This window comes from Paramormyrops kingsleyae, chromosome 10 (assembly GCF_048594095.1).
Source record: "Paramormyrops kingsleyae isolate MSU_618 chromosome 10, PKINGS_0.4, whole genome shotgun sequence".
Classification (NCBI taxonomy): Eukaryota; Metazoa; Chordata; class Actinopteri; order Osteoglossiformes; family Mormyridae; genus Paramormyrops; species Paramormyrops kingsleyae.
Window position 1 is genome coordinate 33,995,928 of NC_132806.1, and position 15,583 is coordinate 34,011,510.

Consider the following 15,583-nt stretch of genomic DNA (forward strand, 5'->3'; position numbering starts at 1 on the left):
TCGTCCCGGTGCTACAGGGCAGAAATATTCTTTAAAACTATAAACACCGACCCTGGGGCAGGGACAAAAGGGCCATTTACTCCACTACAGTATTAAACGTGATATATTGTTAGAGATAAAACTAACGATAATACCGTCTGCCTCCTATAACCGTCTCCACACGCATTAATGACACTTCTAATGTTAGCTTAGTTCACTTCTGAATTTAGATATTGCTCAATGCTAGACTCAGTCGCGGGATACTTTTAAATAACCAAATTAAAGCCAAAGAAAGTGCTCGGCAAGGAAACTATGTATATTTCAAATATTTGTCCGTGACGTTTTGTATAGAACTAAATTAATCAAACGAGCATGAATTTTAGCAATGATAAGCAAGGAATCTGCACGCATCAACTTAGCGAGGTATTTAACTTGAGATAATTTAATTCAGCAAATAACTCTTGGGGTGTGGTGGGACACTGAGCGTCTGAATCTTTTTCCTATATTAATATAACAAAGAGCCGTCCTTATTTCACAAATGGTGTATAAACTGCTTGTCCCGGCGTTTTCCATTTTGAATGGATTTATAGGCAGACATTTATACTTAGGCGAAACAGTGGAAATGTTATAATAATTAGTCTATACTAAAAATTCTGTGGCATCCCAGACCCTGACCAGGATAAGCGGTCGGAAGGTGGATGGATGCATAGACGGATGGATGGATGGACATAGGCGCGTGATGCTTAGGCCTTCTTAGTTCACATTTCCTATAGGCCTTTGGTGGTTTTCTGTAACCAGTTATCACATTTTGATAAGGAGAGCAGCGGCACCCGGATCATTCATCAGGCGGCGGTTGAGTTGTCTTAGTGCTGGTTTCAGGTTCCAACGCAGCGCCAACCTGCTCCTTGCGAAGCTCCCGTTTCTCCCACCGCTTTCTGCCGCATTTCCCGGAAAAAACCCCAACCTTTAAAACGTACCGCCGGCTATCTTCCCTAAAATAGTATTAGTTCATGTGCACTGTAGTTCACCCATTCATTCTCCATGCATAGCAGAAACCTGACGAAGATGGCCTTAAGGAAGAAGTGATGGATTTTCGTGTTTTAGCGTCGGCATATTTTGATCCAGTGCAGTTGATTTTCCTCAGTAGCCTGTGTTTTCCAGTATGCAAATGGTTTACTACTTTGGTGGCAAAGAACTATTTACATAATTGCAATAATAGGGAGTCACATTTGGCCCGACTACGAACTGACGCTTTATGCTTTTCACCTTATTCTGAAAGGACGAAGGCAACGTGTAACAAATTAAGTTCATGAAAACGTGTCAAAAATCACTGACAGTCTCCAAACGCCGGGGTCAACGTTATTTTATGAAAACCTGAATTTTATACTGCTTGTATTTGCAAGGCATTTTTATGCATCGACATTTAAGGTTACCTGACATTATAAACCGTTAACGTCACAGGTACCACAGCAGCCAATGGAGGGCTATTACACTTTTTTAGCTGGGATCTGGAAGCCCCTCCTTTCCGCCGCCTGTACGTAACCGCAACCCTAGACCCTCACAAGTCAGAAACAGGGTTTATAGTGAAGATGAACACTTTTCTCAAGAGCCTCCTTGTCGCACTAGAGAGCGCTTCAGTTTGGTGAATTTTCGGGGAGGGGTAACCCTCGTGACAGCTTCATCAATTTGTTGTCGGGAAAACTGAATAAGTGTTTACTGGTCATGTTCTCCAGCTCCCTGACGTCCACTCCTTTCTCAGTAAGGGATATATTGAATCTGGAGCAGAACCAAGACGAGATGTCCTCTTTGGAAATATCACCACGGCTAGAGAGCGCGGTCCCGACTTCGTCATGTATGCTGGCGAAGTTCAAACAAGAGCCTGTGACGGAGATGCAGGCCGGGGCCTCCGTGTTTAGCGAAGACGTGCCCGATCTTAAGGGCAGCAAAATCTCTTCTCTTAACTTCACTGCTACCTTTTATGGAAAGAATTTCCTGGATATGGACATCATCAAAGAGGCACGGGCGGACAACATATTAGAGGAAAAGGAAACAAAAGGTGAAGGAGGAATCTTACTTTATGATTGTCAACAATAAACCGATGTCATTGAGGATAATTTTGTAATTATTGGTGACCTTTATAAAAAATATTTTAATTTCGTTTTGCTTAACGGCTTTATTAATAAATAAAAGAGTAAGGCTAAATGCATGGAAACTTTTGCCTTTCTAGCAAGACTTTTATGTCTATTGTCCCAAAAACGAGTTCTTTCCACATCTTTAAAAACTCAGACCTTTAAAACTGTCAGCTATTATAAGTAGTTGACAAGCGGATATAGAAAATTGATGGATGTATGGATGGATGGATGGATGTTCAGGCATATATGTGTCGTTGCAGGTTTCTCGGTTCGCAGTTATACTCGGGAACCCAGAAAGTAATATTGATAACGACTAAATAAAATGTTTGGACAAATCCTGCAATGTTGCCTGCGGCTGCATAAAAACTGAAAGATAACATTTGCATGTATTTAAAGACAATATCATTTGTTTAATAAGTAGAGCTTAAGTTTTTCTGGTTCCGTTTAATTACAAATATTACAAATAATATTATTGTAACTATTAAAACATTAATAATTAATAATTGTAACATCATGAAAAATAATTATGAATTATATATTATTATTATTCTATTATTTATTGACATGTACATTAATTCCCTCTCAAGACGAACAGAGTGACGACTTAAAGACCGAGGACACGGAGCGACCGAGACAGAGGAAGAGGCGCAAGCCGCGCGTGCTCTTCTCTCAGGCGCAGGTTTACGAGCTGGAGAGGCGCTTTAAACAGCAGAAGTACCTTTCGGCCCCGGAGAGAGACCACCTAGCCGGCGTGCTTAAACTCACGTCAACCCAGGTGAAAATATGGTTCCAAAACCGCCGTTACAAGTGCAAGAGACAGCGCCAAGACCAGACTCTGGAGATGGTGGCCATCCCGCCACCAAGGCGCATATCGGTTCCGGTCCTGGTTCGGGACGGAAAGCCCTGTGTGGGTGATACATCTGCTTACAGTTCTTCCTACAACGTGGGCATGAACCACTACGCGTACAACACGTACCCGCACTTCGCTAATTACCCAAATCCCGGTTGCAACACAAACTACGCCTGTAATTACGCCACAGGAACCATGCCGGCAATCCAGTCACCACCAGGAAGCAGTAACTACATGAACATCAGCGTGGCTGAGCTCAGTAACGTCCAGACCCAGTTCCAGTCGAGCAACGGAGTCTCTTCCCTGCATGGTATAAGAGCCTGGTGATAAGTCAGAAAAAGGCTTTTTCTTAACGAAACACACCATTCTTATACATTTCGAATGCGAAGATGTGGTTTAAGTGGCGGCCACTTCGCAGCCCCTATTTCATTCTTACAAGAAAAAAAAACGAACTATAATGATTGTATTTTGACAGGAGTGTTTTGGTGAATGTACATAAACGAGGGCATTGGCAACCAACGATGATCGCAACACCTAATGAACGGTTTTATCGAAACGTTAATTTCTTTTTTTATTATTTTGACGATAAAATAGAAAAAATGCCTATATGAATCGTGGAGATACACTTGATTTTTGCTCCTCAGTGTAACAAGATACGCTAAAACTGTACATTATATTGTAACATTGGCCGACTGTATGGCGTTCCTCTGTATGTCAATTCCCGCAACAACAAAAAAAACAAGTTTGACGTTTTGTTTATAGATTTCTTTGTATTTCTTATTGTTCATATTTAGCAATATACACCGTGAAACTTCGCTGAAAAGACACCCTTCTGAAAAAAATGCATAGAAAAGAGGGAACAATATAATTCACCGGGAAAATTTGTTGTGGCGGAGCTTAAATACTGAAGTAACATTCATTTGTTAAAGGCAATTTTAAGCATTTTTTTCCTCCAATAATCGGGAATATTAACTTCGTGTACAACTGTGCTAAAGGGATTTATTAGAAAAGTCACCAAAAATATACTAGGAATTACAGATGCAGTAGAGACCTATCGAAAAACACATCAAATGGAATGCGGTAACATTCTACAAAACATGAGGTTACAGAGAAGAAAAAGTTACTTCTAACCAAATAGATAAAATTACTATCTATCTATTTCTCTGCGTAAAAGCTATAGCTAGAGGGTCAGCGTGATCGGAACTATTCTAGTTAAGATAACTAATTACTTATTATAGTAAAATATTTTGACTTGGCCTACAAGACCTACTGGAGAATTCACTGGAAATTTACAGCTTTTCAACGACTGCCGTAATTAAGCGATCTGTTTTTTTTTTGCTACATATTTATTACAGGATAAACGCAGTCGTTCGGTATTTAATTGTTACATCATTATTAATTATTATTTTTTATTTTTATTATTATTGTTGTTGTTGCTGCAGCTGTCATTAACATTTTATTACTATTACAAAATTCCATCCGTCTTCCATCCGTTTATCTAGCTCAGGGTACAAAAACGTTTGTATTTTTATTCAAAAATTATATAGCTCTGTTGTTGCTACTTACTGAGTTAACTCCAATATTCAGAACGTCTGGTTTTTGAATAAATTTTTAAGCCCAAAATGAAAACATTTCCAATAGATTACACTAACCATAAAAACGTGATTATGTCTGAGAATAATATTCACCAAAACCTTTTCTGAAAATCTTGGGACACTGGCAGATAGTTGGCTATTAATAATCTTACCCACGCCTCTACTTCTGGTCGTTTTACAAGTAAGACGATCAATGTCACCTACTTTTGGCTAAATTCAGCCAGTTTATGCCTATACACTTCGCTTCGGGCAGCGCTTAAGGGTCACCTTGGCAAAATGTTGCAAAGAAATGTTTCATAGGCCCGTGTTTATTATAATTTAAAGTAAAATGTTACTTAACACCTTAAATATTCTATCGGTTGCTACAAACCACGTTGAATGAGTGGGCTTGTTTTTTTCTCATGACCTGAAGAATATTGCTTTTTAATAGGAAGGCGCGCAAACTGTGTAACTCAATACATTAAAAAAAACTAATGGGTCAAAAAAAACTAATGAATTTATCTTAATGAATGATGATGGTCTCGATTCAATTAAATTCCAAAGTTTTATTATTACCGAGACATATTTAAGCTGATCATTTCAAGCCTATTCTAGTTGTACGTCTAGAGAAAGAAATCACTGAAAATCTGATGGCGGACCGGAGCAGACAGTCCGACGATCCAAATTTAATTTTTAATCAAGGGACAGATGTTCAATGGCTTAAAATTCGCTCTGCACTTTTCATGCCAGATTAAACAGCTAGTTTTGTGCTTTATTTGAATTCACAGCTTACATTCAAACTGTGACATACCAGGCTGCAAAATTCGTCACATTCTTTTGTCACGCGCTGCATCCGATTTTTATGAGCTCCTATGCAGGGATGTTTGGACCGCCAGAACATCCATATTCGGCTGTATAAAAGCTACGTAACGCCGTCTTTGGTCTAACAATCTAATTTTTATATATATATAAATTCGGAAAAAGAGAAAAGTCTAAGATGTACGTATTCCTAAATGTCCCTTCTGCTAATATTATTGTAGTTTATTATTTGTTGCATATTTATTAGCTGTGGTTCTCGGAACCACCATGACAGCGAACAAGTAGGCCTATCTCAAGTTTGTAATGACACCGAAAAAAGTTTCATCTTTAGGTCAATCATTACATTAGCAAACCACATTTTGGATACAGCAATAATAACAATTAAAGACGTTTATAAAAGCTTTGTTTAAGTCAACCATTAAATTTGTAAACGTTCCCATCGCGGCATACAATTGTAGAACGTAGGCTATCGATAATACATACATATTATTGTTAAAAAAATCAGTAATTATTTAGCAAAAAATCTAATTCAAAATAGATATCTAAAAACACAAACAGCGAAACGTAGCATAGAACCAAACATATATCCTAAAACAATCGCTCTCGACGCATTCGCTTATTCCAAAAAAACATCGTCAAAATCTAGCATCTAGCAACTCGATAATTTCTGTTCATAATTAAATAATTAACGAATTATGATTCTGGGGGTCATTTCAACAGTTTTCAGGATCAGAAATCCGTATTAAATTTAAACACAATGACGCACACATAGGAAGGTACAATACACGCTTCGTTGTATATAGCAAAACAAAGAAAAGCTTTGATCGACACAAACTGTAAGACCACACAGATTCACAGAGGTCAGGGACTTCATAGTCATCTTTCTAGGTTTTCCCAGTTCCCTACGCCAGTCCATTGGCACTGCGGTTACCGCCTTCATTAACATGGGGTAATGCATTTGTTTAATCACCTTCATCAACTCATTAATCACCAGTTTAAACCCGTCTCGATTTGTACCTCTTGTTTTCGGGATGGTGTTGAATGGCAGACAACTCAAACACATCACCGCATGAAGGGAGGCAACTGACAAAAACCCTGTTATTTCACTCCGGGATTAATGCAATAAGGGTGATCCAGAACACTGAAATACAATTCGTAACTACATTTACGTTAAAGGGTTCATTGGAGGGTGATCGAACTTTTCTGAAGTAAATCACAAGGACAGAAATAAAAACAACAATGAAAAGAGCGTCTCCGTATATAGCCCGATGAGCTGTAGCACAGAAAGACCGTGGGACCTGCGTGTCAAAACTTTATACGGGCATCTCTGTGCCTTTCCTGTCCGCAAATAACGTTACAGGATATCACAGAAAGACGGGACTGCTTTGCAGATGATGTAGGGGGCATCCACTGCGCAAAACGGTTACGGGGCTCCAAGGCACGCGAACGCCCCCGAATGCCCTGTCGCCGACACGCGCACAGAAACACAGCAAAGCAGAGACGAAGGTCATGATGGTGCGCTGCCGAACCACTGGCCGAGGGCAGGGAAAAGAACAGGCCTGATAAGGCCTCAGCACGCTAAAAATACACACCCTGCCCAGCCAACCGAAAGCAATAGGAGGGGAAAATCTGCCTTTCCGGGTCTTATCAGAGGAAAGACAAGGCGGCTGCTTCTTTATCATCAGTAAGGTGATTACTGCCAACCACCCCCCCCCCCCCCTCAAACCTGTCAGCCATACTCTTTTCTGCCCAAGACGGCAAGACAAGGACGATGAAAAACTGATACAATGCCCCTCCACCTATCATTTTTTAATTATGAGATGGCTTCTTCACACTTCTCTTAGTCTCGTTACTGTGAGTTTGGCAAAGGACTGCAGGGAGCCTTTATGTGGCACGTAAACCCTGCCACCCACATCCCGGGATGCCCAGGCACAGGCTCACCATCGCCTGGAGAGCACAGGGTAACTGTCACCATGTGCACAGGGTAACTGTCACGATGTGCACAGGGTAACTGTCACGATGTGCGTGTCCAACAATCTCAGGCAAAACTGCAGACACGACACAATTCACCATGTACCACGACATAAAAATAAGTTATTTTATTTATACCATGTACATGTGAGAGCCTGTCAGTTATTAAAATTATAAATACAATTACTACAGAGCGGTGTGGCATAAAATATCCCAACCATTAACTGCTGCTGCTCTTCACCAGAGTCAAATGCAGGAATTACTATCACTGAATGTTTAAGCTGACATACACAATAAGGCGCGCTGTCTCTCTCTGAGTGGGACGCTACTTCATGCATGTATTCCTGGTACAGCACACATGATAGGAATCATACCTACCATGACATCCAGCGTGAGCAATGTTTAAGAAGGATGACGACAATTATGGGTGTGGAAGCAGGGTATCAACTTTACAAATAGCATTAACATCCATTCATAACTTTTGTGGTGGAAGCTAATTACATTAACAAGGCAGAAGACGCCAGTCCGGGGTGAAGCTGCCTGTGTCTCATGACACTGTCCACACCAAGACGATGTTAACAGACCTGCAACAAAAAGCCCTCGCTGTCTATGGCACTCCACCTAAACAGGACACGTCCTCCGTACTTTTTTGTGGAAAGTCTGACTGTGTGAAAGGCCTCGGTTCGGCTGTGTTTCCGTATACTCTGGCTAAAGGAAGGGGAACAGCCTTTTCTTCAGAATGTACAGGACGGTGGCCAGAAACAGGGCCAGAGCAAGAAATATCAGCAGCTTGTCTGTCAGCTCCCGCCGGTTGTACTTTGTGATGAGTTTTCTCCCCAGCTGTATGGTTCCTGTCATGGCCTTAAACTCTTCGTGTGTTTCCAGCACCGTTCTCGAAGACGTGGCTACAGAGAGGAAAAGTGTGACAAGCTGTACTGCTCCGTCTCCCAGTATGACGCGGAAGCACAGCTAACCGGCCAGTAAGGCGCAAAGCGGCCCACTGGGACTGAAAGGCCGCCATCACAACACAGCAGAATGTTTACAATAGAACTATCACGGCGATTGCAGGTTATGGATGTGACATTTAGACAAAATGCCGCGGAGCAGGACGAGCTTCTTATCACTGACTCAATCTGTATATCTTTTCGTGCAACCGAGTATAGAGAAATCCTCAAAATTCATATTCATTTTGTTAGACACACGTAGGATTTTGTCAGCACTGCGGATGTGACTTTGCATGGAATTGCCCGCTATCAGTGTTATTGGCACAGTGTGTCAGGTGTGCAGGCCCAGGAAGCAGTGCTGGAAAGCAGTGTGCTGGTTTTCCCAGCATACATTAGCCTAAGACACAGCGTAGTCCTTCGCAGCCTTACGTACAATGGGCAACGCCAGACAAAGTTTGCCCCTGGTTTTCTCCCCAGACCCTCTAGGGGGCCCCACTCACCCAGTGAGCTCATGGTCTCCTCGCTTTGCTGCACCTGCTGTGACATCATTCGACTGATATTCATGAGGCTCTCCGTGATGTCACTGGTGGTCTGGGCAAGGCTCTCTTTAGTTGTCTTTCTGATTGGTGGGAGACAGAGCCAATCACACGCTGGCCCACCTGCCAGTGTTCTTTCTGTCCATGTGCCTCAATCCATATTGAGCTGTTTATGCAGAGCTCTTGAATTGTCATTCAGAAATGTTTTGCTCACAAATGCAAAGTACGTTATGCAAGGAAAATAATGTAATGCAGAGCAAGAACAGCATGCAAGGATAAATAATTTAAGCCCTAGCTGTTTATAAAGCATATTAAGTGAATGCATGCAGGTTATAGCCTCTAGGACACAGTACTATGCACAGAAAGACAGATAAAGGTTGGGAAAGGGAAGCATTTCCACTGTAGAAAGGTAAAGACGAGGATGACTGACACACAGACTGCTGCAGCACAACAGACAGACCACACCCCTAACTCCAATATGGACCTACTGACATGATGATAACACATTTAGCCACAAGATGCATTAAACCTACTTCAGATGAGAGCAGAACACAAAGCCAGAAATCCAGGCCCATAAAATCACAGAACACGCTAATTTTAATGTGAGGCATAGAAGTGCACCATCATTGCTCACCTCTGTCTCACTGAGGCATCTCCACCCTGAAACAACTCATCCTTTTCGATGTTATCGATGGACAACTTGCAGGCAAGGTTGGCTTTTCTCCATGCTGTCTGGTTACTGTTAAACCGTGCAAAAATATACGTTGAAGATGTCCACAATGGTTACATAACTACACAGACAAGTCAGCACTCGTATAGAAATAAAATCATCTTCACAACTACAATCAGCATATTCATCATTTGTTTACCGTGTCACCATAATGTATTTGCCAGGAAATATTAATCCTTAATACCCCTGTCGCATAAACATCGGTGAAAATCACGTTTTATGTGAGTATGGTAAATGATCGGTTTGTGATAACGAGCACCTGTGAACAGTGGTTTAATGACAGCCTGTGACAAGCGGTTACTCTATCGGACCTCTGGGTAGCTTTCATGATTCAAATGCTTCTACACTCCACACAGAACTGTGTTTAAATACTAGATAGGTGCAAGGAAAGTCGTCTTGTATTAAGCACAGTGGAATAACAGGCTTCAAACTCACAACCCGTAAACAACGGCACATTTAGCCCCGCTGCCTGCAGTCTCTTCACCTTAACATCTGCTTGCGATGGCGTTCCGTCTCATTCAGTACAGCCAGCACGTCGGACTCCTTGTCTTGTTCCTTCGCCATGTGCTCCATATCCTGTAAAAGAGGCGCAATGTTGTACTGTATCTGACATACTCCTTGGGATTCAGTCTGAAACGTCTCCTCACCTGAATGCGCTGTCGAAGTTGATTAAATGTTTCTTTTACTTTGCAGTTGAGATCCATCAACTCGCTTTGACCCGAGCATTTGCCAATATCCTAAAATAAAAGTCGTATGAAACACTCAGCGGGTTACTGATATAGGGCAAAGCACTGAGTGACTAGTTACGTTAGTTAAACGATGTAATTGTAATTATAAGCAGTGTGAGCCGCAGCCTGACTGATGCTGCCACCTTGTTATGATCAGTCCATCCCGGTGGCCACTAAACATCCCTAACCGACTTAAGCACATAATGCATCAAGCTAACATTAGCCGCTAACACCGGCTACTGACGCTGAGACCGACCTTTTTAAATAATCAACAAATTATAAAACAAAGACACTGAGCAACAATGACTCAGTTTAGGTGTGTTGATACAAGTACAGTATCGGGTGCATTCAGACCTGAATGAGAGCTTTTAATTCCAAGTCATATTTGATAATTTCCTGTCCACATATTCCTACGTGGACATCCTGGGGCCTCGCCATGATGGATAATGAACTACGGCAAGCGGCAAGGAACCTAAAGCACCGCAAACGCGATTTTTCATTGCCTTCGAAGACACTTCAGAGCAGGTTCAATTGAGTGCCATAACACCTGCTCTGTAGTACGTTTCCAGCAATCGTTATTCGATCTTAGCGAATAACGAACGACGTAAGTAAACAAGGAGTGAGAACCACGAGTGTTTCCCGAAATCCTTCGTTAATCCAGAATTAACGAACGAACTTAAAGTTGTACTTTGTTGGCTCCTCCCCAACTAAACTCTCGGTATCAGGAGTGTGGATCCCACGTATTTCAACGTATATGATTGTCACACAAGATACATGCAAATGTAAAAAACATATATTAATTAGAAAATCAAGAAAACACACACCAAAGCAAGCAAAATAAAATGATCTATTTGTTGAAAATATAAAAGTGGGCTCAAAATGTGAGCAATGGTGAACAGCAATAGGAAAATTAAGTAACACTTTAAGAAGCATTAAAACAACTGATTGAGGAGGTGGCCAAAATATATTTTGGCAAAATAATTACTCCAACGTTGTACAGTGTAGTACACACAAGAATTTGGGGGGAAATCTTAGAGCTTCAAAGGACTTCTGTAGGCACCAGGATCACATCTTCCACATCTCCAGAGCATCTTCTACAGCAGTGTGTATCCTTTGGTGCGGGGTGTTATGCCTCTTCAGCCACGGTTTGGGAATTCAACGCTAGAGACAGCATGTATTTGCTAAGAGGATGCTGGATTTCTCCCAATAAACAGCCACCAGCAAATGCACCATCCATTGCCATCTGATACACTCCACAGCTAGATCATATATACGCATTATGCTCCCAGGCCACTTGGCAACAATGTCTGTCAAATGCCCTTGATGGCTGTATATCACCTGGCCTAGTGCCAATAACCCTTTCTGACAGGTGCAGATGGGATTCAAGAGGCTGCGAGTATGAATAGGGTTCAGCGTTACATCCACTGTGTCTACAGGTCAGGTCAGGTCAGGTTGGGAGCATGTGCTGATGCAGAGCATTGCCGCACCCACCACACAGCGAAATTCCTCGGAATCCCGGCTGGTAATCCCCCAGTCAGACACACGGTCCAGTTCCATACTCCGGAAATGGCCACCTATCTGCCGCAGCCAGGTGTTATATGGGTGTCCCCTCGGCCTGGTCCAGCCACTCGGGTCCTCAGCAATGAGGATCCTGCGAGCTGGATCACCGTCAGGGAAACGCGCCACATGGCCGTAGTGCCGTAACTGACGTTCCCTCAAAATGTAGGTTATGTGCCTCATTCAGGACTCCTCTAGCAACCGCTCGTTTGACACAATCAAACCAGCGGTACCCAAGGATTCTCCGAAGAGACACAGTACCGATGGAGTCCAGTCTTCGTCTTAGCTCACTGGATAATGTCCATGTCTCACAGCCATACAGAAAGACAGGGAGCACCAGGACTCTAAAGACTTGGACCTTTGTCCTCTTGCAAAGATATCGGGAGCACCACACATCCCTTTCCAGTGACCTCATGACCCCCCATCACCACCGTCATGCTCTCCCAATCCTAGGAAGAGACATGAATGTTGCTGCCAAGGTAAGTAAATCTCTCAACAAGGTCGAGATTCTCCCCGCAGACAGACACGCTACTGATGGCTGTGCCTAAGAAGTCATTAAATGCTTGGATCTTGGTCTTTATCCAGGACACCCGCAATCCCAGACACTCAGACTCCTTGCTCAGTTTCTCGAGATGCCCGATCAGAGCCTCCATTGACTCCACTAAGATCACAGCAAAATCGGCAAAGTCAAGATCAGTAAATCTGAGCTGGACCCCACGACCCTACTCAACATCCAGTCCATACAAGCTTTGAACAGAGTAGGAGCAAGAACCCAAACCCTGACAACCCCCAGAATTAACTGGGAAGAACATGGAGGTTCTCCCTCCACTCTGCACTGCACTCACAGTACCAGTGTACAGGCCGGCCATGATGTCCAACAACTTCAGGGGGATCTTGCGAAGTCTCAGGATGTCCCAAAGGCTAACTTGATCAGCCGAGTCAAAAGCTTTACAATAATCGACAAAGGCTGCAAAGAACCTCTGGCGATATTCATGCTGGCACTCAATGAGAACCCTCAGTGCAAGGATACGATCGATGGTAGACCTCTTAGGCGTAAAACCAGACTGCTCCGGTGGCTGACAGACGAGCAAGTGATCACGGATCCTGTTAAGGATGACCCTAGCAAGGATCTTACCTGGCACCGAAAGCAGTGTTATCCCCTTGTAGTTGCCGCAATCCAGATGATCACCCTTCCCTTTCCAGATAGGCACTACAAGTCCCATTTTCCAGTCAGTTGGGAGCCATCAGACTGCAAAAGTAGGTACACCCACCTACAGAGATTTGGCCACTCCCCGGTCTGCATACCTCAAAGAGTGCTGCCACTGAAATGTGGAGTTTACGAAGCCCCCCTGACAGCAGAAGAAGATGGTCATCTTGCAAGAGAGACAAGATGTTCCAAGCGCCTACCTGAGTGGGCCACCTCAAACTGGGAGCCTATTAGCTCTCTGACGGTTTCGACTCATCCAGGGATGAGGCTCCTGAAGGCTTTCCCCCATCCTGTTCATGGTACGTGCAGCCTTCCTGTGAGTGGCTGCAAAATAGCTACTTCTGACTAGCTGAGAGCTGTCAGAAGCTGCACGGTGCACCGAGGGCACAATTCCGGTCTGTTCCTCTTTTCGAATTTATCCTGCACCCACCAGGAGGCTCATTATTTCACCCCAGGCCAGCCTGTATTTCTCTATGAATTAAGAACATAAGAATATACCTGGATCATGTCCCCCCTTAGTCTCCTTTGCTCAAGGCTGAACAGATTCAACTCAGCTAACCTCTCCTCATAAGACATTCCTCTAAGACCAGGAATCATTCTTGTAGCCCTACGCTGAACCCTTTCTAAGGCAGCAATGTCCTTCTTAAGGCATGGTGACCAAACCTGCATACAATATTCTAGGCATCACCTCCCTTAACCTAAACTCCACACACCTAGAGATGTAACCCAACATCCTATTGGCCTTTTTAATTATTTCCCCACACTGGCGAGAGTGGGACATGGAAGCATTAACATACACACCGAGATCTTTCTCATACCTTCATACATCTCTACTTTTATTTCAGTGGAACCCATAAAATACCTATACTTCGTATTTCTGCTCCCTGCATGGATTACCTTACATTTCTCTATATTAAATTTCATCTGCCAGGTATCAGCTCAGTTGCTAACTAAATCAAGATCCTGTTGTAGCCTCTATATTGAATTGTTCATTACTGAGATGATCCAAGGGCTTCATGGCCACCCACAAAACAGCATTCAGACAAGCAGCTCGGCCTCCTGGAAGGTGCTGGCTTTTGTTGACTTGCACGGTTCTGTGTCATTGCTGGTCGTGAGGGGTGATTCATCTTCCCAATTCAAAAGATGTGACTGAACACATAGCAAATTTGATTGGTTAGCTTATTATGTAGCCTACAAGGGTTGTTCAGAATTTATGAATTGTGCCCCATTCCATTTGCCAATTTGATTTTGAATTGACTTCGCCACACCCCAAATGATGACACTGAAAGTAAGAATTCAATTCAAAGCAATTCAATGCAATCATACAACACATGAATGTAATCTAATCTAGCATAACATAAATAATTACATAATAGATTTAAAGATGGTAGATGTGTATATTGACCTTACATTTGTACTAGTAAGTGAACTTTATATTTGCTTGATTGTAAGATAAAAACTGTGTAATCATTTTAGCCTGTTCTAACAATATGCATTTGGTACATGTCAGCCCTCTAATCCTTTTCCATTGGCATATACACTCACCTAAAGGATTATTAGGAACACCATACTAATACGGTGTTTGACCCCCTTTCGCCTTCAGAACTGCCTTAATTCTACGTGGCATTGATTCAACAAGGTGCTGAAAGCATTCTTTAGAAATGTTGGCCCATATTGATAGGATAGCATCTTGCAGTTGATGGAGATTTGTGGGATGCACATCCAGGGCACGAAGCTCCCGTTCCACCACATCCCAAAGATGCTCTATTGGGTTGAGATCTGGTGACTGTGGGGGCCATTTTAGTACAGTGAACTCATTGTCATGTTCAAGAAACCAATTTGAAATGATTCGAGCTTTGTGACATGGTGCATTATCCTGCTGGAAGTAGCCATCAGAGGATGGGTACATGGTGGTCATAAAGGGATGGACATGGTCAGAAACAATGCTCAGGTAGGCCGTGGCATTTAAACGATGCCCAATTGGCACTAAGGGGCCTAAAGTGTGCCAAGAAAACATCCCCCACACCATTACACCACCAGCAGCAGCCTGCACAGTGGTAACAAGGCATGATGGATCCATGTTCTCATTCTGTTTACGCCAAATTCTGACTCTACCATTTGAATGTCTCAACAGAAATCGAGACTCATCAGACCAGGCAACATTTTTCCAGTCTTCAACTGTCCAATTTTGGTGAGCTCGTGCAAATTGTAGCCTCTTTTTCCTATTTGTAGTGGAGATGAGTGGTACCCGGTGGGGTCTTCTGCTGTTGTAGCCCATCCGCCTCAGGGCTGTGCGTGTTGTGGCTTCACAAATGCTTTGTTGTATACCTCGGTTGTAACGAGTGGTTATTTCAGTCAAATTTGCTCTTCCATCAGCTTGAATCAGTCGGCCCATTCTCCTCTGACCTCTAGCATCAACAAGGCATTTTGCCCACAGGACTGCCGCATACTGGATGTTTTTCCCTTTGCACACCATTCTTTGTAAACCCTAGAAATGGTTGTGCGTGAAAATCCCAGTAACTGAGCAGATTGTGAAATACTCAGACCGGCCCGTCT

General features: G+C 42.9%; 2 protein-coding genes across 2 annotated transcripts; one reads left to right on the forward strand and one right to left on the reverse strand.

Annotated features, from left to right (window-relative positions):
• The first annotated feature begins 1,529 nt into the window (after positions 1-1,529).
• Positions 1,530-3,722, forward strand: nkx2.5 (NK2 homeobox 5). Its single transcript, XM_023844687.2, has 2 exons — positions 1,530-2,035; positions 2,699-3,722. Exons 1-2 carry the CDS (start codon positions 1,702-1,704, stop codon positions 3,286-3,288), a joined length of 924 nt encoding a protein of 307 aa, XP_023700455.1. The 5' UTR covers positions 1,530-1,701; the 3' UTR covers positions 3,289-3,722.
• Positions 3,723-7,438: 3,716 nt separating this feature from the next.
• bnip1a (BCL2 interacting protein 1a) lies at positions 7,439-10,768 on the reverse strand. The gene is made up of 6 exons (XM_023844652.2): positions 10,618-10,768; positions 10,183-10,272; positions 10,020-10,111; positions 9,440-9,544; positions 8,770-8,888; positions 7,439-8,230 (listed from the first exon to the last, which is right to left on the reverse strand). The coding sequence occupies exons 1-6, from the start codon at positions 10,699-10,701 to the stop codon at positions 8,034-8,036; spliced, it is 687 nt and encodes a 228-aa protein (XP_023700420.1). The 5' UTR covers positions 10,702-10,768; the 3' UTR covers positions 7,439-8,033.
• Between the last annotated feature and the right edge of the window lie 4,815 nt (positions 10,769-15,583).